The 24504-nt window shown below is 34.7% G+C and overlaps 1 protein-coding gene and 1 long non-coding RNA gene across 4 annotated transcripts in view; one reads left to right on the plus strand and one right to left on the minus strand.

The window, feature by feature from the left end:
* Positions 1-13775, minus strand: part of LOC105331653 (discoidin domain-containing receptor 2) — a 52016-nt gene extending 38241 nt beyond the window's left edge. For both annotated transcript variants that reach the window (XM_011433934.4, XM_011433933.4), the window contains exon 1: positions 13260-13775. In XM_011433934.4, coding sequence (XP_011432236.3) covers positions 13260-13365 — 106 coding nt within the window. In that variant the 5' untranslated portion in view covers positions 13366-13775. The remainder of the gene's footprint in view (positions 1-13259) is intronic.
* LOC117681795 (uncharacterized) overlaps positions 13741-24504 on the plus strand; it is a 21012-nt gene continuing 10248 nt past the window's right edge. The window contains exons 1-3 of one of the 2 annotated variants that reach the window (XR_004596388.2): positions 13741-13871; positions 15247-15343; positions 16301-16713. This is a non-coding gene — a long non-coding RNA (uncharacterized lncRNA). Of the gene's footprint in view, positions 13872-15246; positions 15344-16300; positions 16714-24504 lie in introns of those variants that run through there. The other variant, XR_010711340.1, reaches the window with a different exon arrangement.

The following is a 24504-nucleotide window of genomic DNA, read 5'->3' on the forward strand; positions in this document are numbered from 1 at the left end:
AACTTGACTTGCATCGCCTGGCTTTAAACTTCACCCCTAAAATTCAGTACATAAAGATGAAAAGATTTGTCCCCCGCTCTTTGTCACCAGGCTAAGTACATATACATAATCAGCACAATTTACAAACTTTGCACATTAAACTTAATTTTATATGGATTGAGATAAGTGATGTCAGTGTAAATGGCATTGTCCGCATTATATAGGTGGGTATTCCAAAAGATAAAGCTTAAATATTCAATGGGGGCTTCATCACTCTGTGACGGGAATAAGGATGCTGTTTCAGGCCGGGAATCAATACAATATCTGCTTTGTTCCATCTCTTTGGCCTCGGGTCAGGTTCACACAAGATCTGTAGTTATGGCACCAATATCTGTCTACAGATAGATGCAATCCAAGCTCCCTACTTACCAGTATAAGTAAGAGCCGATTGAGAAAAATTAGCATCCTTTATTTATGAGAAAGAGGTGCCAAAATGATAATAGTACACAATCAAGGGGTAATTCATTATTGATTGAAGAAGAAAACCAAATCTCTGGAGATGTAAACACATTAGGCAATGAAAGTTCTGAGTTGCTTCACAGGTGCTGCAGATATAGAATGATTGGCCATTAAAATGCAATCAAGACTCTTGTTTAGACAAGAAACATTCCATTCCACTTCCTTCTTTGATCACTTTTAAGGGTAAATAAACAGTTTGAAACAGTTTTTCCTCCCTGGGAAAAGGGGGAGTGTTCACTACCCACCACCCTATAACAAGTCGAGGGACATCAAAAGAGCTGCTGGGGTACTTGTACACATTTATCGGGACTGTTACGGAGCATTCATACCATAGGTCGCGATTCTTCTCTTCAAGTATTGTCGTTATGATAATGAAAAAAATCAATGTCCAATAAAACTGTGATTAATCTTCATTGTGTAACTACATCTGTATTTAATCTTATATAATTTGACAATATTACTCTCTGATATCCTTTTTATTTAAGACCAATAAATTTCTTATTGCAGAAATTTCACAGAAACTAAGATCAACAATGACTCTCGATAAAATGCACCTAGCAACGAAATTCCTAGTCTGCTAGACTCTTAGTTGACAATCAAAAACACATTGGAGAGTCCACTGCTATCATTCATCTGGGCTTTTGACAGACCATTTGTAATTTATGCCCCATGAATGTCTTAGATCTCTGACAACACTATCAGAAAACTTGTCACACTGGCCAAGAAAAGTGACACCATGTTATGTAACCGAGCCATCCTTAATATCACTTCTTGATAATGGTCAGACATTTACTTATCCAATATTTGGGTTCTGATGGCCCATTGATAAGTGGGCATCCATTTGTAGCTAACAGACCAGGGATTATTTATATGTGATTGTTGTAGATATCCCAGCAGGCTGTTTTCCTCCATTCTGTACACTAGGTTAAGCAGCTGATGGAGAAACAAAAACCGTAGTGTCTAGTCCATTGACCTTTTCTTAAGCCTGGGTGACAATTCTGTAGGGTTGTTTGTTATTTTTCTCTGGCTATGGGGGACAGACCGATAACCAAGTCATTAATCACCCCCAGTGTACAGTCTGGTATCCCTCTGTGCCCACAATGTCACAAGTAAACAAGTCACCCCTGTGTGAAGAAGCACCCGACCACTCTTAGAAATTAATCACCCTGTTGTACTCCCTACAATAAACCCATATTACTTTCTTAATGAAGTTTATCTCAGAAAAACTTTGAATGGATTGAACAACTCATCCTCTCTTTTTCACCAGATGACAGACGTGTGATCCCCTGTACCAGAATCTAAGGGCCTCTGTACCAGTACCCCTCATCCCAGCAGCCCCGCCTCATTAATTAAGGACATGACCACACAACAAATCCATTTTTCATGTCCATCTGCATTTTCCTCTAGCCTTGAGGTCTTTAATTTTATACAATTCCAGGATGATCGTAAATTCCATAAAGATGAAATTTATGTCAACTTATACAGATAACTCATTAATGTATTCTAATTCTCAGGATAACAATGCTAATTAATTTATTCCTTTGCATAAGCAAAGAATTCACGGACATGCCAATACCATGCTTCAAAATACAGCATACATAATCAGCATGATGACACATTCAGTCCTTCGAGTCCACGGTCTTTGTTCAGAGAAACAGGTTCGCCTTTACTGCAGGATGTGCGTGTGACACACATTAAACGTCACACCATCATTCTATCTGACTATGATTGGCCTTATTATGCACTACACATCAGTTAATTATACACACTTGTAATAGCTGGACCCCCAACCAGGCAACTCAATTCCCCTCTCCCCAGGGGTCAGGGATAATATTCACATCCCAACAGGGGAGCTGGAGATAACAACAAACACTAATAACCAGGCTCTATTACTGAATACCAAATCTTTTTTTTTCCTACATCAGTTGATCATTTACAATTTCAATATTTTTCTAAATGATAAATTGAGAGGGTAAAAAAGCAGTGTGAATCAATATTAAGAGCTTCCAACTACTCAAGAAATAACCAATAATCCCAAGATTCTGTTTCATTTGTGTGTGCTGTTGTCGGAATCCCCAACCTCTCCCAGGATTTGTTCAACAATTGATTACGCCGTTGGTGTATGTTGCAGACAAAGCTCAAAATAACCTCTCCCCTCAATTTTTTCATCCTTCCAGAGGAAAACCGTTGTTATTTAAAACATAAAACAAATATACACATCTTTTTTGTGTTTTCTTAGGCCTGCTGGCACATTTCCTGGGCATTAGCTTAGAGTAAACATTATTTCTTTTACTTCCCATTTTATACAGTAATGATATGCTACTTTCCATTAAGAAAAGTAGTCAACTTTAAAAGACAAATAAATACATTTTACATATCAATTTCAGTTTAAATGCTTGAAAAAGCTGCTTGGTAAGTCACAGGTGTGCATCAATCAAAATGATTCTAAAAAAAAATTTAATTCAATCTGATTTTAATATCTGAAAAATAAATTTTACCAGCTGCACTATTTGGCAACATGTATACATGTATACGTATAGCAAAGGAGGACAGTTATTTGCAGACAGATACAACAAGCAGATTACAGATATGTATTCAGCAGTATGGCATAATTTGGCATCAGGAGACACTAATCGGCAAGAGCAGAGGGTTGGCCAGTAATCATCAACAATTAAGTCCAAGCAGTATCTCTGCCTCCCGAATCAGCAGGTACTCTGGCAGGTGCCCCGATATCTTCTGTCAAATCACTAGACAGGAGACCCAGGGACCTGTCAGGGACCCCGGGGCTCACCATCCTCATCAGAACGGAGGCAGCCCACAGGATCAGCTTACAGCCTCAACCTGAGATTATTTGGCCTTTATTTATTGACACAATGCAAACAATTGTGATCTTTATCTTTGCCCATTAAATTCCTGCTGTGGTAATTTCCCTTGCCAATCTTCTTCATTATAGAGTTACATCACCAGTTGATGGGTTTTCAGGGGACTGCATCTGACTGGCTACGGACATGATTTTATCATGGTTTCACCAGCACATTCCTAACAATTTTCACAGGTCCTTTTCTGACGATAATCTCTCGCCTCACAACAAGATGTTGTGTGATTTTGCAGTGTTTTATGATGAATACAGGTGCTTTAAAAACCATTAATACATATTAAATGTGCAAGTTATAATCTAACTTTCCAGATGTTATTTCCAGTCAGTGGTTAAAAAGCTTTCTGAAAATCCCAAAATATCTTGGTTCCTCTCCACATTTAATTTTCTTTTATCTGATATGAATAAATGAAACATTAGGCTTATCAATAAGTATGCAAATCCCCAGCATTCTGTTCTGCACTGATAAACTCTAATTCTAACCGTTTTATTAAAAATCAGCAAAAACCTCGCAATGCCTGAGAGAATTTACGCAAAAACAATGCTGAAAGTTATCAACTTCAAGATGAAAGGCTACCCCCCAAAAATCAATAACAAAGTCGAACCAGAATAATTTATGTATAATTTAATGTTGATAATTTTGGATAGCACATTATTCTGCCGTCCTCCTTTTTCAATTTATACATGGCAAATCTGTATCATCATCAGAGAAAAAACGTGAATAATTGCAATAAAATAGATAAGGGCCGCTAGTTTATAGCTAATTGATCAATTAATTGGTACTGTGTCCTTTTTCAAAGACTCTCATCTCTGGCTACATAGAGGGGAAAATCTAGAAGTAAGACCATTAAAGTCTAGCTGCAAGGTTCAAATCACTTTATTTGGTTGATGCAAGGGAACTGCAAATTATTCTAACAGCGATAAAATACATTGTACAATATTTTTAAGAGATTTTCAACGAAATAAATTTGAACCCCCTATGTACCCCTTTTCTTTTTTTTCCTCCAAGATTCCCTTAGTAATTATTGGAAAAAAGAAAAGGATGGGGGGAAAATGAATAATGTATTGCTGGCGATTAATTGTTAAGAGGATTCCAGTTTATAAAGGCCAAAACAATTGCGAGCTGACTCACAATACAGTTCAAACAACTCATGAAGACCAATTTTAAAATGCATAGGAAAAAACGGTCTTTCATTGTTTTATGCCCTCCTGTGACAGGATATTAATTGCCCAAGACTACATCAAATTTCTGAAAGAAACTAACAAAGAATGATGACTTCAGACACAAATCCCATATAGTATAATATCATATAGCTTCTCGTTTCTGACATCTTTCATCCTTGCCTTTGGACTTTTAATATCCTTTCAAAATCTCTAACAAAATTGCATGAATTGAGGATTCTTATGACACCCTTAACAAATACTGTGAATTCTGAAATCTGACCACCGCAAGGAAGCTTATATTGATGATAAATATCAGTACACTACCATCGTAACACACTTTGGAAGATAGCACACCTTTTTCTTGCAACATTTCCTGCTTCAAAGATCTGACAGAATACATTAATTCTGGATTGTGTCAGACTACCCAAGTCTTAACAAACTCTTCTGCCTGTACACAATGCACACAAGTCAAGGGTCAAATATTTACATTATACTCTCTCTCAATGAGCCATGGCCAAATATGACAGATCCATAGTACCTCGGAGATTTACGACTAGCTGCTTAGGCCTGTACCTTTTCAAATAATCAATTTAAACTCTCATTATTTTCCCATTTGTTAAAAAACCAATGGTTATTTGTGTGCAAACTATAACTTGTCAATTTGGTTTTCTTTACCAGTTACAATTTTACGTTTGACTCCGAGTTTAAAAATATGTTAAATCACCTATAATTGATGAAAAATGTTGTTTGCTCCCCGACATATTTAACTTTTATAACCTAAATTCTGCAAATTTTTATTTCCTCTTTTTTTTTCTTTGGCTTCAAAGGACCATTCTTTTCCTAGTCCGAATCAGTTTTCGAACTTTAATAAAATCACTAATAAAATCACGCAAGTGTATCACGAAAATTACAAATCTGTGTCTTTTTTATTGGGAGATTAAGGGAAAATTCATCATAATAAAGGGTACAACATCCATTTCTCTTTGGAAAAATGACATTAAAATATTTCAGGCAAATAATTTTATACAGTGCTTTCCTTCATATTAGTGACCTTTTTCTTTCATTTGTACTTTATAATTTAAGAGTTATATAAAAATAATGTGCACCTAATCATATTTAATCGAGTTTAATGTCCAATAAATCTGTGTTAGGGTGTTATGAGGTCCCTTTCTTATGAACAGGTTCTCTGCATCACTTGGTGGCACCTGAGGAGAGTTGATAACTTTAGAGTCCTAAATGGCGGCATTAAACAGATTGAATGGGATCCGCTTTCACTTGTGGCTCCAGGTTGCCTTGTTTACTCATACATCTATGACAGTCAGATAAGGGCTATGTTGTAACAATTTTATACCAAATTTCATTCATCCCGCGTCTACAATGTTGCACCATGAATCATGGGAGTTTTGTGAATGATCAAATTGTAAAATGCTTGGTATTAATGACTGAATTATATTTCATTTTTAAATGCATGTATAATCCAGTATCAAACACTCAGTACTATTTTCTTCTTATTTTTTTCTCATGTGAAATTACCATCTGTTTTTTATCAATTTATCGTGGGTAATTAAGTTGTTTAATATAAAACATAAATTCTGTGACCATGAAATGGTTGGGCACCTTTAACTACTTTGATCTGTCTTCTTTTAACTTCTTAATAGCGTTGATCATTATTTTATTTTTTTTACAACAAAGTTAAATTTCCGATTTTCAGTGTCCAAAACCAATACACTTGAAGACTGTGGGAAGTTCTTGAAATTCCAGACAAACATATGTAAACAATATGCACTAGGATGAAAATTCCAGCCAAAATACATCAATTACACGGATAATCCAAAAAACATGAACCCTTCTCAGGTTTCTGGTCATATCTAAAAGTCTTTTCTGGACGGAATTTTTGCCACTACATGACAACTTAATTAAAATCCAATAGATGGATTCCATTTGCACTTGCAAGAGCTTGGCTAGGACCTAGGGCAGCAACAGCATCGATTATCTGCAAAAGAATCTTTTTTCTCGACACACAGCATTCTCTCAATAACAATTGACGTTTTTAGTCCAAATGTGATGGAATTTACATTTTGCCAAGACTAACCCGTGAAGGCAGATCAGTGTTACAAAAGCTTTATCACAGAGATATATCCATCAGGTCCAGACAAAACCGAAGCAATTACACTTTACAAACAACAATTTCTTCCAATAATGGTGCGAGAAAAAAATTGCAATGTTGAACCAGGGATAGATGGATCAAAGTCCTTTGGGTATAAACTAGACATTAATACATCCAGACTGAGACAGGACTATTTTATTTCTGATATAAAATAAGACTAGAGGAGACAGTTCACATAGAATGCTGAATTTTATAGTTGGTTTTGCCACATCTGTTTGGCACAAGCAGAGGCAGTATGGGTCACAGCTATGAGGAATTGAGGCATGAGGTACCCAGAGTTGGCAAGCCCGGGGATTGGTTACAGTAGAAATCGCTTCTTTATGATCAATTACCATCCTCAATAAAACAATCAGACCAATCAAGGGAGACTGATGGGGCGGCAATCGGAGCTATTCTCTCTAATCAAAAACATCTTTTCATGAAAAATATATAACCATTCATAAATACATGGTGGTGGATTTTACAAGAAGATCGAGTTATAAGACAAATGTTAATTTTCCATAAACAGAAAAAAATGTGTTTCCAATTTAAAATGTAAGTAAAATATTATCATAAATATTTTTGAATTATTGTAAACAAATCTTTTTGTATAATTAATTATTATATGCTGAGGAAGTCAGAGAAAAATTTAGGGTAGGATTATTGTCATAATTTTTTGTATACGCAATCCTGGTGTCTTGTATAAGATTTAATTCTTAGCAATGAAGTAAAAATATATATACATATTTTTATCTAAATAATTCCTGACAGTACAATTCAATCTATATGTATACTGCTGAAGACCCCTCTCTTTTGTTTTTACCCAACATTAATCAATCTATTGATTATTAGGGAATATCCCTCTCCCATACGATCAACATTTCCCTTGAGAGAAACTCTATCGGTTTGAAAATCATTCCGAATTACATTTCCAACCTGTTCCTTTGTTTCACCATGAGCAGAAAAAAATTAGTTATGCTTGGCAACATCCATAAAATGTTCCTTGAAAACCCTTACTCTGATTATATGAGTATGAGTTTCATCGTTAATATTTCATAAGGTGGTAAAGAGCAAAGATACAGTGAGTTTACGAGGATCAAATATTCTTTTTATCATTACATTATTATACACACTACACAGTTTATACATGGCTGCGTATTATGGTTTCTACATGACTACTCCAACAGAAATATTTGGAAATTCAATTCAAAATTAGTGACTAATTAAGTAATTAATTTATACAAAATAAATCCAGATGATATAATATCAGAGATATTCAATATCAATACTAGGGCTTAACAAACTCAGTAGTTTTATGTAACACTGTCAATAAAGGTCCTCCATTATATAATTTGGTTACCATTTCACTTTGTGATAAAATCAATAACAGTTCTAAATTCATTTCCAAGCACCTTCTAACTCAATTTGATCATGTTCAAAGTGTTGTCAGCAGTAATAATTGGATTGCTTCAATGTAAAATGTGCCGTTTATCGTTTCCATGCAAATGAACACCGTTTTATCCACCCTACATATATGTAGATCAATTTCCATGGAGAACTACAGGACAAGAGATTATTTTAACAATAGGAACATTCTTAGGGGTGAGGCATGATTTTTTTTTTCTTTCTCGTTATATACAGATTGAAATGGCAGTACACTAATGTTTGCCTGATGAGGGTCACTTCACACTGACAAAAGTGCTTTATTTACATAACTGCCTCTATCCATTCTGCTCTGATTGGGTCACGTCCACAGCTGGACAACTATTTGCATGGTCCACAGAGATCGGTTGTGTGTATAGAAATCATCCTGTCCCCCACCCCCAAAACAGAAGACAGCTGCATACCCCTTGAACAAAGTAAACCAAACTCTTTCTAAATAAATTTGGTTTGACTTCAAACGAACAGTTTTATAGAAGAGAAAACATTCTTTGATGAAAATTAAGAAATTTGTCGAAACCAAAATTTGCTTTCGATGCAGGATAAAAACTTTCGTATTGAAGTTTGATTGACAAGAGTCCTTTATGGGGGATTTATACACAAGATTTTGTCAAGTACGTACAAAGTGAAAATCAAGAGCAAACTGCAAAGTCCCCCTACTTCATTCCAGTCACCAACCTGCGATAAATCTTTGATAACACAAGTGATTAAAGACCACCGATTTGTTTCCACTTTGACGATCCATTAAACATCTCCCAGTTTTCTATGATGCATTGATTTTTTTACATACTTGACTGATCTAAAATGGGAACCAAAAATAAGCAAAAAAACATCCAAAGAAGGGAAAAATCCCTCGACAAACAAGTCAGCTGAAGATAACGACTGACAAGGTAATAAATACTTTATTTTGAGTGTCTAATTACTATTCCAAGACTTTCACACACTTCACAGCCATCATTAAAATCAGCTCTTGCACAAACATTCAATTGAGTCAAATTACCTTTTTTTTAAAGAAATGAGCAATTTTGTTGACTTTTCGAAAACACTGATCACGAATTTAAAAAGGGTACCAGATACAAGTACCACCTAAAAATGGGACCAAGATCTTGAAACGTTTTTATCAAAGAAAGAACGGAATCTAGCAAAAATAACTTCACGGTCGTGATGTGAATTTAAACCACTTTCTTTGATTAAATTATCTGTTAAAAATAGCTGATCATTAACTGGACATTTTCTGTATCTTGAATACGATCAGATTCAGATATTGAAATAACACCTGTTAAGTAAAGTTTGAATAAGGAAGACAAAAGTCTGAGATTTTGGAGATTAAGTGCCAACGACGACCATTTTTGCCGGGTTTTACTGCGATTATTCCTGGCACACGAAAGGTTATTGATTTTCTTCAAAAAAAGAAATTGTTTTGTTACCCAAAAAGAAAAAGGCAAGATCACAAGTTCACCTAAAACAAGTTGACACAGTGGCGACAAAAGCGATAATAAATCTTTCAGCATGTCACATTTTGAACTTAATAATCAATACACGTCTCTTAGGTCCTCCAATATTTCCGATTTCACAAATATCCGTAATGCTATCACACTTCGTCTTGAGGCAAAGGCTAGACTCTGTCTTATTAATCTTTAGCATTTCCAACACAGATAATTCCAACAGGTCTGTTAACAACCCATACTTTCATCTTTTTTTATCCAGCACTGTTTCCCATTTCTGTTTTCACTCCACAATTGTATGCATATCTTAGCTGATAACTCTTGCTTTATTTTATATAAACATAACCGTTTACACTTTTCCCTGACACCCAATCTATCAATTGTTTTATTGCCTCAGAATATTCACCAGATCAACTTCTACAGATCAGAACCAGGTTTGGGAGTCCAGCAATGGTAGCATGTTGAAATCAATAAAGTGTGTCTTACTAAAGATACCAGAAAGCTATGATTTACTTAGACACTGTATAGAGCCTCTGAAACAATGTATGTACTTCCAAAGTTCACAGACAACCACCAGGAGAAATAAACAGAGAATTATGAGGATTTTTATGTTAACTCTAAAAATTTCTGAGGGAGGTGCATGGATAAATGCATAAACAGTTTTTACGACTATGTACCATAAAGTCAGAGTCTCTTGATCATGTCAGCTTAAACATTCGACCTTTCTCGTTTTTCTGCATTGTCTGGACAGAGTCGAGCTTAGAAACAAACAAGGACTGTTTCCTAATGCAAACACTGGCTCTAGGACCGGCATACATGTCGCTGTTTGTTTATTATACAACTGCCTATCATGTTCCTGACCAAGATAGGTGTCTATTTGTCTCAAATCCAGGGATTATAATCCTGATAAAGGGATTTACCAGTAATACTCGGTATTTCAAATACAGGGCATTCTGATAACAATGTCATCAACAGCAGAATACAACACCTACCAGCGAAATTTATCAGTGTACACACTATTCAATTAAAGTATAATTATGGTAATTAGAATCTCTGAGGTTAATTTATATGCATTCATTAGCATATAAGCTAGTCTTTCATCTGGCATGAAATAGGAATAAATCAACAATGGAAAAAGGGCTGTTGATTTTTTCATGTTTCCTAAATATAAGATTTGTTAGACAGCGAGAAATCCATAAATTAAGGTAGGCCATAAATAAGAATCTCCCGTAAATGACCGATTTTAAAGTCATGAAATAGAATATGATCAAGCCCTGGCCTTTTACAAAATAAAAACATTCTCTGACAGACAGCATTATAAAAGCCCTGATTATGGCCCCGCGGGTCTAACTGAAAATCTGATAAACCGGACAACAGCGTACATAGCATCCAACTAAAGCACCCACTCTTCTCTTTTTTTCTCTTTTTTTTTTTTGGCAATCAAATATAAACTTGGAAGCTGGAGGCAAAAAAGGTAGAGAACTTAAATCAATTCGTTCCATTGTAGAGGAAATTGTTTATATTCAATGTAGAGGATAATAAAAAAATTTCATCAGCGGAAACCATTGTTTACTCCATATTTTCATTTATTGAAAAATATGCAGACGGCCTGTAATCAGTGTTTAGAAAAATCGAAGTCCCCTTGATGTGGATAAATAAACATTTTGATTCACTTAAAAGGTGTCATTTTCTAATCTCTTAAACAAGGTTTTTAAACTATTTAAAATTTCTCATGCTCTTAAATGATTGAGTAAACTTATTTACTTTGGTTTATAAAAACCCTAAATGATATAAATTTTGTGACATAGAAAAAGGATTAGGGACTTTATTGATGGAGAGGTCGTCACACAATGGCCCTGAACCAACATTTACCCTATTCCTTACGATGTTATACCTTCATTAGGTAATTGGAATTGTTCACTTGACTGATTTCAACAATGGCCTTATGTAAGATCACAGTCGTCCCACTAAACAATGATTGATAATGCACAGGAATTTCAATCCTGGCCTAGAGTCACCTTTGAACAAGTGTACATATAGAAATTCTCCCACCCAGAGAATATCAAAACAAATTAACCTGTCTCTATAATCCTCAAGATTAAATATACTTTTACATGGTCATTTTGGAGAAAATAGTTTTATAAAATGACTAACTTTTTTAATTGAGGCTAAAAGCAAAGAATTCTTTTTTTTTAAATTTGTATGATTTTGGTAAAAATTGCAACGAGATCAATTATAGTTTTATTATTCTCTGATGTTATCTAAGTGTTAGAAAATTGTCTGTAGCCCATAAATCTTCAATTTCACAGGGATTATACATATATATCAGATTGATTTTACGGAAGATAAAATTTTAATCTTTGGTGAGAGTAATTATGTCGCTTGGCTGGTTCAATTTTACAGGAACTGAATTATAGGCCTACATACCACAAAACTGTAGGTTTCTGACAGTATGTATTCAATTGAATTGATCTCCTGGTCCCGAATGTTCAAAATGTTTGCAGTCGATAAAAAGAATTCATTTACTGATTATATCATCAGTTTTGCTGTTTAGCGAATGAATGAGATTTGGCTAGATACGAAATTTTAAAGTTAAGATAGAAAAAAGGTGACCAACTGATTTCCTAAACTCCTGTGGGTTTTTTTATTGTGTTTTAGGATGGATAAAACTAAGAAAACTCTTTGTTTCATTATTGCAGAAAATCAAGTTTTTGTTTTCTACCCCAAACAAAAATATATTCTTTCTCCACTGAGCAAGCTGAGACATTGTAAACACTTTAATTCTTTCTTCAAATAATGCAGATGGATCAAATATTAGATCTTTTATCCATTTCACTTAATGAACACAGCAAAAGCCTTCACTTGAGAGATAAAAGGAATTTTTAATGTCGTTTTGGGGAAATCAATATAATTATAGTATTGATTGGGCCCCTGGTGGGTTATATTTTTTTCTCTCACTGTCTGATCATTAAATAGTATACAAAAAAATATCTTCACTGAACATAGACAAATAGCTGCATGAAACCCATTTTTATCAACCTTTAGAAAAATATGCTTGTGAATTAATTTATGTGATATTAACAATATTAAGAACGATGTTCAATTTGATTATACTTTAATTACCAGGTATTAAAACTAAAGGTTTATTTGTAAAATTAATTTTTTTATAAAGTCTAACGGATAATTTTCTTTTTGAATTCCTATTTTTACAAATATTAGAATTATTTGAATTTTAAATAGTGATTAAAATTTAATGCATAATTCTAATATTAAGTTTTGAATAATGACTACACATGAATAATTTCAAAATATATTTTCATTTACAAATTCTGCAAAACAAAATTTTATTAATATTACAGGGGGCTATATATAATTTTTCGTTTTTTACTTTGGGACAACAATATTAAGTATAGATCGTACATGCAATGAATATGCATGCATTTACTGTTCATAGAATATGGATATTATTTTCATATAAAAGAAGCAAGTCTGAAGAAATAAATTCAATTTCACATTATCAACTTATAAAGCTGTGTTTTATATGAATAATGTATGATTAGAAAAAAAATCTGTCAGAAGGTTATCAGACTTTAATTTTCAGCATCTACCTATTTATGAATAATTGATTGAAGTGTTGAAGGAACCCATTGAAGAACTATGATATAAATTTACACCGTTTAATGACTCTTACCTAAATCCAAAGAATGGACTTCACAAAATCCAAGGACTACCAGACATAGTACTATCCACTGCCCGCTCTCCAGTTTGAATTTCACAGAATTCCGCGAGTTCCTCATGGTACAAAATATTTCTCCGTTTTCATGAGGTTCTCCCAAGACTTTAACACAAGTCAGCAATCCATGTATTGGAATGTCAGATTATCAGGAAAAAAACTCCGTATTTTATCAATGGTCCGCCTTTTTGTAGCCACTCCAACTAGGATTAAAGTGTTTTGTTTACAAAACCATGTGGTCCTCTTCTAATACAACACCTTAATCAGTCAGTAGCGCTTCCTCAAATACACTAAAATCAATATCCATTCAAAAAACTGTGTCAGGTTAGGAATTTCTGCATAATGTTTCCTAAATCCTTCAGGAAATTCCACCTATTCCTTAAATTTTTAGACCCTAGACTCTGTCACATCCGTTTGGCTCCAGAGTCTGACAAAGCAGCATGCTACCATAGCCTTACTATCAACACACAGTGATATTTAGTTCATTATGAGAAATCGGCCGATTCCATTCGCAGGGAGCGGGGGTGACAGGTTGGTCCGCTAAGCGCAGTGTACGGTGTTGGGCCTGAGGTTAGTTTTGTTGTGGGTTAGTTGTTATATCTGCCAATATCAATTACATGTAATAATTGATGTCGTTATAGATCTGTTAAATATTATTAAATTACACCAATGAAATTAGAAATCACCAGAACCAGGTTTCACACCTTTATAGACAGGTAAAACATGTTTGATAGCATAACAGTCGTAAAACGCACACCTTCCTGAAATTAATACATGTTATGTTATCTGATGAAAAAAAGTATCATATATTCATGATATTTTTGATTAATTTCAATTTCATCGATTTCTTAATTGGCCAATTAAGGGCCCTCAAGTGGATTCAGGAAAATTGTACTATAAACAAGATTCATAGAATGCACAATAAACACTTACACATGAGGAAAAGAAAGGAGATGGACATATTCTTATCTTATATTCTTGAAAAATTAATAGAATGTTCTCTCGCCTGAGGGTTATGCAGCAATTTTGTATCCAGGAAAGTTAAATTTGTAATTCATTATTTAAAGTGGTGGGGGATGGGGATTGATCTTTGGTTGTTACATAATTTTCAACTAAGCATGTCGACATTAAAAATGTGTAAACTAGTGTGATACCATTTCATGCAATTCATATTTGAAAAATCAATTAAAACTCCTGTGGGGTCATGTTCAAAAATACAGTGTACAGACACTAAACAGCTTGCAATCTTCCCAAGATCTGGAAACATTTGAGACTACTTTCTTACAATTTGACCTTTCTACCTGAACATGTAAATTGATTTGTAGAGGAGAAAATTAACTTTTATGCTTCAATAAATAAAGTGCCAACAGTGCCACCATGAAGATGGCACAGTTTCTTCTTATCTGACAAAGATGAAATGTCTCGCTAATCGGAGGATTTGTGCAACAAATCAAAATATCTTTTTTACACATTATTGTATTTATACTTTTTCTCCTAAAGCTTATATATTAAATGATGCATAAAAAGTCTGTAAAACCATACCTAAAAAACTTGTTTGAATCCAAACTAAACTAATAAATTCCATATATCATGACGCCATATTAAAGCTTCCTTTAACGTGACTTTTTCATTCTGTAAATACACCTTATACCGTAATAATGATAAACAATGTGTCCATCTCGAGAATATAGAACACAATGTGTACTGTATAGTAAATCAAGATAAGTGTGACAGCCAATGATTACAAAGAGTACATGTGTTTTGTCTCCTTCAATGAACTGTGTGGAATAACTGTAAATGAACACATCACTGTTACAGATGACCGTGTGATTCCTACCCTGGAGGGGCTGTTTTATGGCCAGATTGCTACACTTTCTGTGTGTATCTATATCTGAAAATGTCATAATGCTCTCACTTAAAGGTTTGCTTATACATATCTCTGTAGCCCCGGGATGGCTCATCACAAGCATAACAACACCCATCCCAGGAGCTGCAGTGGAGATCATGACAGGCGATTAACAGACTGTTTCTAACCCCTACATGTAAGTAAATAAGAGGGGTGTTATGCGCAGCACCAAAGGGCAGTAACTCTGTTATTATACATGTACATATATCTCTACACAATGCGTCAGGGGCAGTAACTCTGCACAAGAGTGTATTATAACTCCTTTGGAGAAATAAAAAAATGTAAAATCAGACTCCACCCACACCAGCAAACAGTTTTCAGTGATAATTTGGCACATTTATGGCTTAATTCTGTCTACTTGGGTCATTCCTTAGTCAGTAAAGCCGAATAATGAGGCAAGAGTTCCTAGGTGTTTATTTGCACTGATTGTTTACTTGCTGTTGTTCCAAAACTTGCTTTCTGTGTGGCCCTCCTATTAATATCAAAATGTTCATAATAGTAAGGTGTTTGGGACGTGCATTACATAATTATATAATATCCTTCAATGCATGCGTTAATGCAATAAAAATACTGATCCCAGAGAAACAATCCTCTTACCAAAGCCATTCAGGTAATCAATACCAAAAACTATATGCCGTATATAACAAGTGCATTTGTAGATTATGATTCAGGGCCTAGAGGTTGCTTCAATGCTGAAAAATTATTCTTCAATATCTGACAAACAAGCCAGAGATTTGATCATGATTTGAACATGATACCCCATCCTTGGGATCAGTTCAATAATTATGTAAGTTCATTAAGGAGGACAGTCTCTTTGACAAGAGGGACAACTCAACAATAACATTCAAAGCTAGTCAAGACCATTTCTTCACTGTTGAAAATGAAAGAGTACTAACAACTTAGAAAAATGAGTTGAGTTCTTCTGTTCTTATAAAAATGAAAATGATAAATTATGCAATGAAAGAACGTCCGATTCGTGTGTGTTGAAGTGACATTCAGTTAATCCCTCTGTATGTTCAGTAAAATAAAGAACCCAGATCAAAGGTCTCTTTTCACAGAAAAACAAACAGTGAACATTCTTGTTGTTTTTCAGGTTGACAGAAACATGAGAAGACCCTAATAACTGTATCGGACAAACAAGTCACTGGTCTTTAAGTTTGTCATTACTTTTGAAGTCTGCAGAACAACTTTGGCCCTAATCGAAGGTCCTGTGCCATGTCAAAATCCATCATGACCCTAAATGACCTCTCCGTGTACCTGAATACCGCTATGGACAGTCTCCTGTGCTGTCGTCTACCGACTCATAATCCCTAGAGGCTGAAGGACATCACAAAATAACCTGTATCTGGTTGATTCTTTGCCTATCATCAAGATATAGTATATGGATGACTTTTTGTTAGTAACACCGATAAACACATCATTCATAAAACCTGCCCAGGGGATGGAGATGGCCATTGACCAGTATAAACACAATTATTATTCTATTGGGAGTTCAACTTCTACATGTATGTCAAATATCAAATCATGGACTACCTTTATTCTTATGGTTCATGACCCAAACCCAGACCCATCCCCCCCCCCCCCCCCCCCCCACACACACACACACAGAGGTAACATTCTAGACAAATTTTGTCATGCTAAGTGATCATTCTTACAGATTTCAGACTTTTCATTGTACCAGAAGTATTAAAGTGTCAAATTTCATGATGTAATTGAAATGAGACATCATCATTTTTGCTTCACAGCATATTAAAATGGAATGTACTAGAAACCTAAGACTAATTGAAGGTCATTTAAGCCTGTGTACTCCATTTCTTTGAGAGGATTACATAGGACTCTGTGGTCCAAGGTCCGAACACATCCTCATTCTGCCATCACTGTTTGTGGCCAAGTTTGTCACATTCTGCTCCCTCCAAAAACATTCACTTTTTACCACACATTTGAAGATAAAACATCACTTACACCTAATTCTTGTTTGGACCAACAAAAATCTTATCCTGCGATAAAGTGCAGAGAGGGCTCCTAGAAGCATACCCCTGCTGCCCGAATCTGATAATCCTCATCTTGTTAACTTGTGAAAGCCCTGACATCCATGCATTAGTTATCCTAGCAAGTTCAAACAAAAAATAAGGTATCTTCATCTCTCTCTCTCTCTCTCTCTCTCTCTCTCTCTCTCTCTCTCTCTCTCTCTCTCTCTCTCTCTCTCTTTTACACAAAGTTTATGTACCGTAGATTGGAAGAGTTTTCAAACTTCTGAAATCTCCCCAGTGCATGGGACAGTATATGTATTATGTTGCTCTGAATAAAAACTGATCTACAGGGTATCAAATATGGAACTATGGGGCTTTTAGATCAGTATCTTTAATACAACATGATATTAAAGATCAGACTGTGTACTTTTCTACCTATTTTCTGTGGTTTAATGGTGACATAGAGGCTGAGATGGCACTTCCTGTCTCAGAGAGACATGGCGTAGAGACTCCACGGGAAACGGCATGACCAGAAATACAAACTACCTGTCAATGTCAAATGTCTACATGTGCCAGGTCTTAACTATTAAAGGCATATTTCAGCTCCCATTTACGCCTTTACAGCTCCTCAAAAGAGCTCTGATTGCCAATTAAACATATTCCAAAGAAAACTTATGATAAGGGCAGATTGAAGCTGTGATACCGTTTATCAAAAAGGACCTCCAATACAGGATTCTACTGGTAAAGGGCCAATCACCAATCAATCATAAACCGATTAGATCCAACAAATAGATCTCAAAGACAGAGGTTAATGGACATTGTAATAAATTTTTCAAAGACTGTGCTGTGAGTATTGGCGACAGTGTGGCGTTGAGGAGACACCGAATAAGAATCTACACCGTTGGGTAGACTGTCGAGGCCTGTGATTTTTTGTACGATCAGTAATGGATAGGGCTTGTTTACTGTTACAATATGTAGAGCAAAGAAAGGTCTCGATGCTATCACCATTACCTAAAATAGAGACATCAGAAACAAAAGGAAGCTTTAAGAATTCTAATTCTGATCAAAGGACTTAGTCTTAAAGTGTAGAATGAAGCATTGATTCTAATATTTCAAACTTTGAGCTCCCGGCTGTTGTGAAATGCTACAGTGAATCACCTTGTAATTCTATATATCCGAATTAAAACTGACAAAGAAAGCATTTAAATGAAAAACATTGTTTACCAGTAAATAAAACAGGGTCCATGACTCTGCTTGCTTCATTAAATGATTGACAAAGCTAGGTCACACGGTGCCAGTCGTGGCCAGGAAAGTATCAGCCTACCCAATCTTACGGTTTGATTCGACATTGTGCGGCATAAACATGGATGATTAACCTGGACTTAGAGGCAGGTTATTATGCCAAGTCATAGTCTTTCAGTTTTCGATGGTCCAGAATACCCTTCTTTTGAGTTCAATTACAATTTTTGGCAGAATTGAACGAGCATTGACATTAGTTCATGGTCGACTTTGAAAAAAAAACACATTTGCCTCAAATAGTAACAACAAACTTGGAATTTAGTCCTTTTTTGTTTTGAGAAAGCAAAGATTGTAAATCTTATTTTTTTTATTGCAACATGCAACATAATTATGATTCTACAAATCTTAGTCTAGCCCTTAATTATATTTCTTGTGGCATCTGACCACTGGAATGTACGTGACAGATTTAAATGTTTAAATACACTATGTCAGGTAGAATGCAGCAAAATTAAGATCTGCATAAACAATTAAATTAAACAATTAAAAGGATTTTTTTATCATTTTAATTAATACAACAATCATTATTCTTTCCAATGTTTTTTTAATTACCTAATAATTGAATTCATGATCGCATTTTTTGTTGTTGATAATTTTACATTGGTGTTAATTATGCACCAAATTAAAAACAGTAAGTATAATAAGACATATATAATTCTTAACCTACAAAATGTTTAAAAATACATACTCTATAATATAAGCATAGAAAGCTTTAAAGAATTGATAATTGTTGACTGTGTAGATTTATAAAAGAATTAAATTCAATTTATTTAATATCAGAAAAATTATTTTTACATGAATATGACACTCCTATTTTGTCTTAATAATAAATAGTGTATCAATTTACATATTTGACACTGCAAGTGAAAGACAATGTCATATTATAAAACAAAAATAGTCGGAACAGCAAGTCATCCAAGGTTCAAATGTTAATCAATGTACATTCTTTGTGTAAATGGGATGTTTAATTTTTTGTGGGACACGGGCCAATGAAATTACAGTGACAGATGTTTGCAGGTCCCATATGTACGGTACGAGACTTGGGTTGGGGGGGGGGGGGGGGGAGATTTTGACTGCAAGAGGAACTGATTCTGTTGTCTGAGCTCATCAGATCTTTACAAGTCACGCAGAAAAATCACAAATAAAATCTCAATATCGACACAGACCATATTACTTGCATCAATAGCGACTTCAAGCTAATTAGTCGACTGGGTTTGAATTTAAGGATGACTTCAATCAAGTCACTTAAGGACAGCATCTAAAATTGTCATCTAGAAGCACATGATGCTAGAAGCACAATCAGTTTACAGAAGTTGCCGTTTGATATTCCGAGTTTACAAAGCAATGACATTGTGCGTTAGTCATTCTAATTGTAAAATCATCATTATCATTGAATCAGTGATTACCGAGTACCGGTACACTTATTCATGCTGTATTGACCCTGAGCAGTTAAAAATGATACAAAAATGATGTTTAATTTCTGTTGTTACCATAATTTAACCAGATTCTGGTTGTACATAGCAATCAGTGACGTTTCCTGGCAGCCATTATGGGCATCCACTGAATGGAGACAGCAGTGATATATTATAAATGGCTGATGGTAACAATACAGCACAAAGGACTATGCCCCCTGAAAAACACAGTATCCCTACATCAGCCCCCAAAGTTATAGTGCAATCAATGAGGCAAGACATCATCAGCCATATCTTGAGGCTCAGGAGACAATTGCTATAACACTGTGCACAGATGCAGTCTCCTGAAGCAGGTGTTAATTTACTACATCAGTTATAATGACAAGAATCTTGGGACGAATTACAATTATGCTGCGCATTAGTCCTTGTGATGAATTCTGAATCATACTGCAATACTAATGCACAATTGGCCTTAAGTATTGTCAACCTTTTATTGCAAACATGTTCTAACTTCACTAGTTCAAAATACATTCTTTTTTAGAGAGGTGGACAGAAATAGCCTTTATGCACAAGCTATGTCTGGCATGTCTCTTAAGATAATATAAGGGTCAAGAGAATATGTACGTTAAAGATTTAAAAGGACAAAATACAGTACAAAAGTCAATTAAAACAGTCAAATGTCCTTACTAATGCTAACATCTACTTATACCAGTAATCCAAGGGTCTTTCCAGAAATTCATACATTATTATATTATATTCTTTATTTGCACAAGACATACATCTTATGGCATAGGTTATTACATATAAATATAGCAATATTGAAATAATGGTATGGTACATGAACATGTGAAGTTCATTGATAATGTATATAAAATAAAATTTTACTAACAGGCGAAGAAACCAGAGAAATTTTTCTTAATTATCATGAATATTGAAAGCTAGATGGAGATACTTCCCCAAATTACACAGTTCTTTAAAATTTTGAACACTTAATAATTGTATAAATTTGTATACAGAAGGTTTTTTCCAATAATATTTCTTATAATGCCTTTAAGATTTTTCATAAATAATAGATATTTCTATTGCTATAAAATCTAGGTTTGATGGTAGATAATGACTATAGCAGCTGCCTACCAGTAACTATTAGTACCAGCTACATGTAGTAACTACTGGTAGCCACATAGAAAATGTGACTCCTCTTCAACTACCAATAAAGTCAGTTAAGAAAGGGCAATGTGACTATCACATGGTCAGTTGTTCATCGGATGGGGGGGGGGGGGGGGGGGGGGGAGTGGGCAAGAAGTTGGCTTTAGATTTGGTTAGGTTTCGTGCACTTGGTAGCACATTGTATTTGGATTTTGACAATGCCATCTTTGTAACCATGCAAATACCCTAAAATGCAGAGCATACTTTTTAATACAACTGTACAGACTGTGAGGTAACTTTCATTCTGGGATATTGTTTCCATTTTGTGTACCTAACTTCAAACTGCAAGACTCAACAAATGATGAATCCGCATTTTATGAATTGTTGATTTTTTTTTTTTAGATAAGTCTTAGATCTTTTATGATCTCTCAGACTGGCCATTCAACAGAAAGATAAAGATCAGTTCCTATTAATTCATAATATAAAACTAATTAAAACATGGAAGTGAAATCTCCTCATTTTTGCTGTGCATGCTGCCTTTTTCATTATGTCCTGTAATTGGTCAGAGGTAATTAAGAACCACTGAATTTGTTCATGATAATTCAGGAAAAACTGGATTCTTGAAGGAAACATCTTCCATGTATTATCTTCCCATTATATTGTTCTTATACACTGGAGTATAGGGAGCCTTAGACATATTGCTTTGTCTACATTCATCAAAGTACTGAACACATCAATTTTTGTTCTTGTAAATCTTTACTTCTCCTTGACATGAACAGAATGAGGAAGGGCAGTACTACTCTGATCAGATTACAAATGTCTGCAGCAGCATGGTCAAATCAATCCAAATTATATTCAAATATCTACATAGCAATGTAGATTCTGATGCCAAGCAGTCAGACGAATCTCTAGTAAAAACAAACAGCCGTATCAGACATCAGCCATCCATTGACTACCAAATGAAACACAGACCCGTCCAAAGTCCCATCTGATGGCATCCAATGTAAACGGACAACCAGGAACATGGGTCCCTAGTGGCCCGCTTCCAATGAAAGACCATCCAGGAATTTACATATATTGGAATTTATGCTGGAGAGATTGGTATAAATCTGGCCTGGTGAATTTCTAAATGTCATTTATTCAAGACAGCTTATCCTAATGCACCCTAATTTGATACTTCAAGCACACAAAAATCTGCACAAGAGTAAAGATTTTTGTGGCACTGAAACTGTATGACAAATACTCACGGTGTCAGACGCTTTGTTTGGGTCAGTAAGATTCAGCTTGAGGAATTAGTCTGTGCAGTTATTTTTATGAGACTAAAATTTTCAAAATACTTTCCAGACCGGATTTTTCCTGACTCCTTCAATCATCCCATATCTTCACCTTCAAACCCGCAGTGTATAAATTGCTGATATTTTATTTTCTTAGGCTTAATTATCCACACTTCAAACGCGATGCACTGCTCTCGCCTGCTTTGATAACAAAACGCCAAGTATCAAATTGTGACAAGTTTTGAGTTATGTTTATTCTCAGGCTTGTTATATAGAGTTTTATTAAAAATCTGTTTCTGGAATATGTTGAGCTTACAAAACAAGCACTAATGCTGAAGTTATATATAGCAAAGTGTTTTTAACATCAGTAAAATCTGCTTTTTGTTTAAGCCTATAAACCACATTGTTAAGAAATATGTAACATTTTCCATTCAAAATATAAAGAAATTTGGAAAAGGAATTGAAAAACCACGTATTCTTGTAATGTGTATGGCAATTGATGGCATGGTGGAGTCAAGGACACATATGTTACACCAACTTTAGGTTTTCTCTTCACAAATAAGCTTTCAATTAACAACTATTTTGATGTTTTTTCTTCAGAGGTTTCAGTTAACAGCTACCAAACTTTAAAATACAATGTACTGACCTTTTACTTTTGTAAATGTACTGTAACTATAGTAAAGTAAATTTAGCATTTCTTTATCCTTTTAGATTGCTTTTACTTGCATTTGCTTTTTTTTTTGGTTTTGCTTTTTGCTTTAAGATTAATTCCTTTTACTTATTCCTTATAAGACTGGCCTTGACATAGTTTCTATTTTCACCTTCATCATACTCTATGCATTGTACTTATAATGCCCTTGTTTAATGTGAATATAAGAAAAAGATAAAAGGTCTTTGGACTGTCATAATGCTAGAAAATATGGGAGAAAATTCAGATCACAACAATAATGCTCAGACAGTACACTTGTATAATTAGTAACCTCTTAGCACTAAAAAAATAATCCCCATAGCACCAAACACTACCCAGTTTATAGTTAAAAGTACACACATCAAGAATAAATTCGCTGAATATCTACTGGTATATCTACATCATTTGCAACTCCGGTTTTTTTTTGTTACCACAAATCTCAGTTGCATTTAACATTTTATCATTAACCGCCTTTGGCGCATCTGTGAGTTTTTAATATTCTAGATATGTCAGAGAGATATCTAACAATTCTCAGGTGTCTCAAAACCACCAGGATTTTTTTTTTCATTTTCAAAAATAGTAGGTGGAACGAATTCATACAAGCAATCAGAACCTTTGGCCTTCTGGGCATGCAGCTGATATGCTGTGTAATGAGGGTGGTAGAGTTTTTCTAAAGGCTAACACTATTTAAGTGGTTTGTAAATGTTTTCTTTTTAATGTTTCTCTTCTGCAGCAGAACTGTGATCTGCACACCATTGCTCATCCTACACAGACTGTAAAAAAGTGCAAAAAAATCACATTTTTGAAACAGAAAAGTACTTTACTGGCCAAAATTAGATATTAAAAGAAAATAAAAAAGGAAAGAAAATAGTTAGACAAGGCTTCCACTATTTGTCCTTAATCTTGTTTTTTTCCTCTTGGAAGTCATACATCTACAGATGATGTGTGTTTGGAATTGGTAGGTAGGGATAATATTCCTGCTCAGCCATATCTGTCACCGTGGTAATGGTTTTATGATAATCTCTGCTGATGACCCGGGAGATTGTTTCTACGGACATCTGTTAACAATTCTGACCGTGTCATCTAAACCTTCTCAGTGCAGGAAAGAAAATCCTAAATAAATACAGAGTCACCTGCAACCCTTAAATCAGAGGATAATTAAAATCCAACTAATTTCAGCTACTCCATTAAATTCAAATCCTGATCAAAGACAGGAATTTCTCTGAAAGTAATAAAGGTCTGGGTGATGTTCTGGCTTCCTCATCTAACTTGGTTCTGCAATCCCAGCAAGAAGTCTGTCCAACTGTTCCATTTTAATTATTACATCATTACATCCACAATTATAATGTGGCTTTGTTTTCTCCAGATGAAGGGACCTGCAGTTTTACTGCAATTGAAATCAACCTGGGAATTTGGTAAGGTTTCCAAAATAATAACAGAATTTAGGTTTTTATTGAATTACATCATTACAGAGGAGATTGTATGGGGCTCCACTGGATAAATCATATGTG

The sequence above is a fragment of the Magallana gigas genome, chromosome 2, assembly GCF_963853765.1.
Source record: "Magallana gigas chromosome 2, xbMagGiga1.1, whole genome shotgun sequence".
Lineage (NCBI taxonomy): Eukaryota > Metazoa > Mollusca > Bivalvia > Ostreida > Ostreidae > Magallana > Magallana gigas.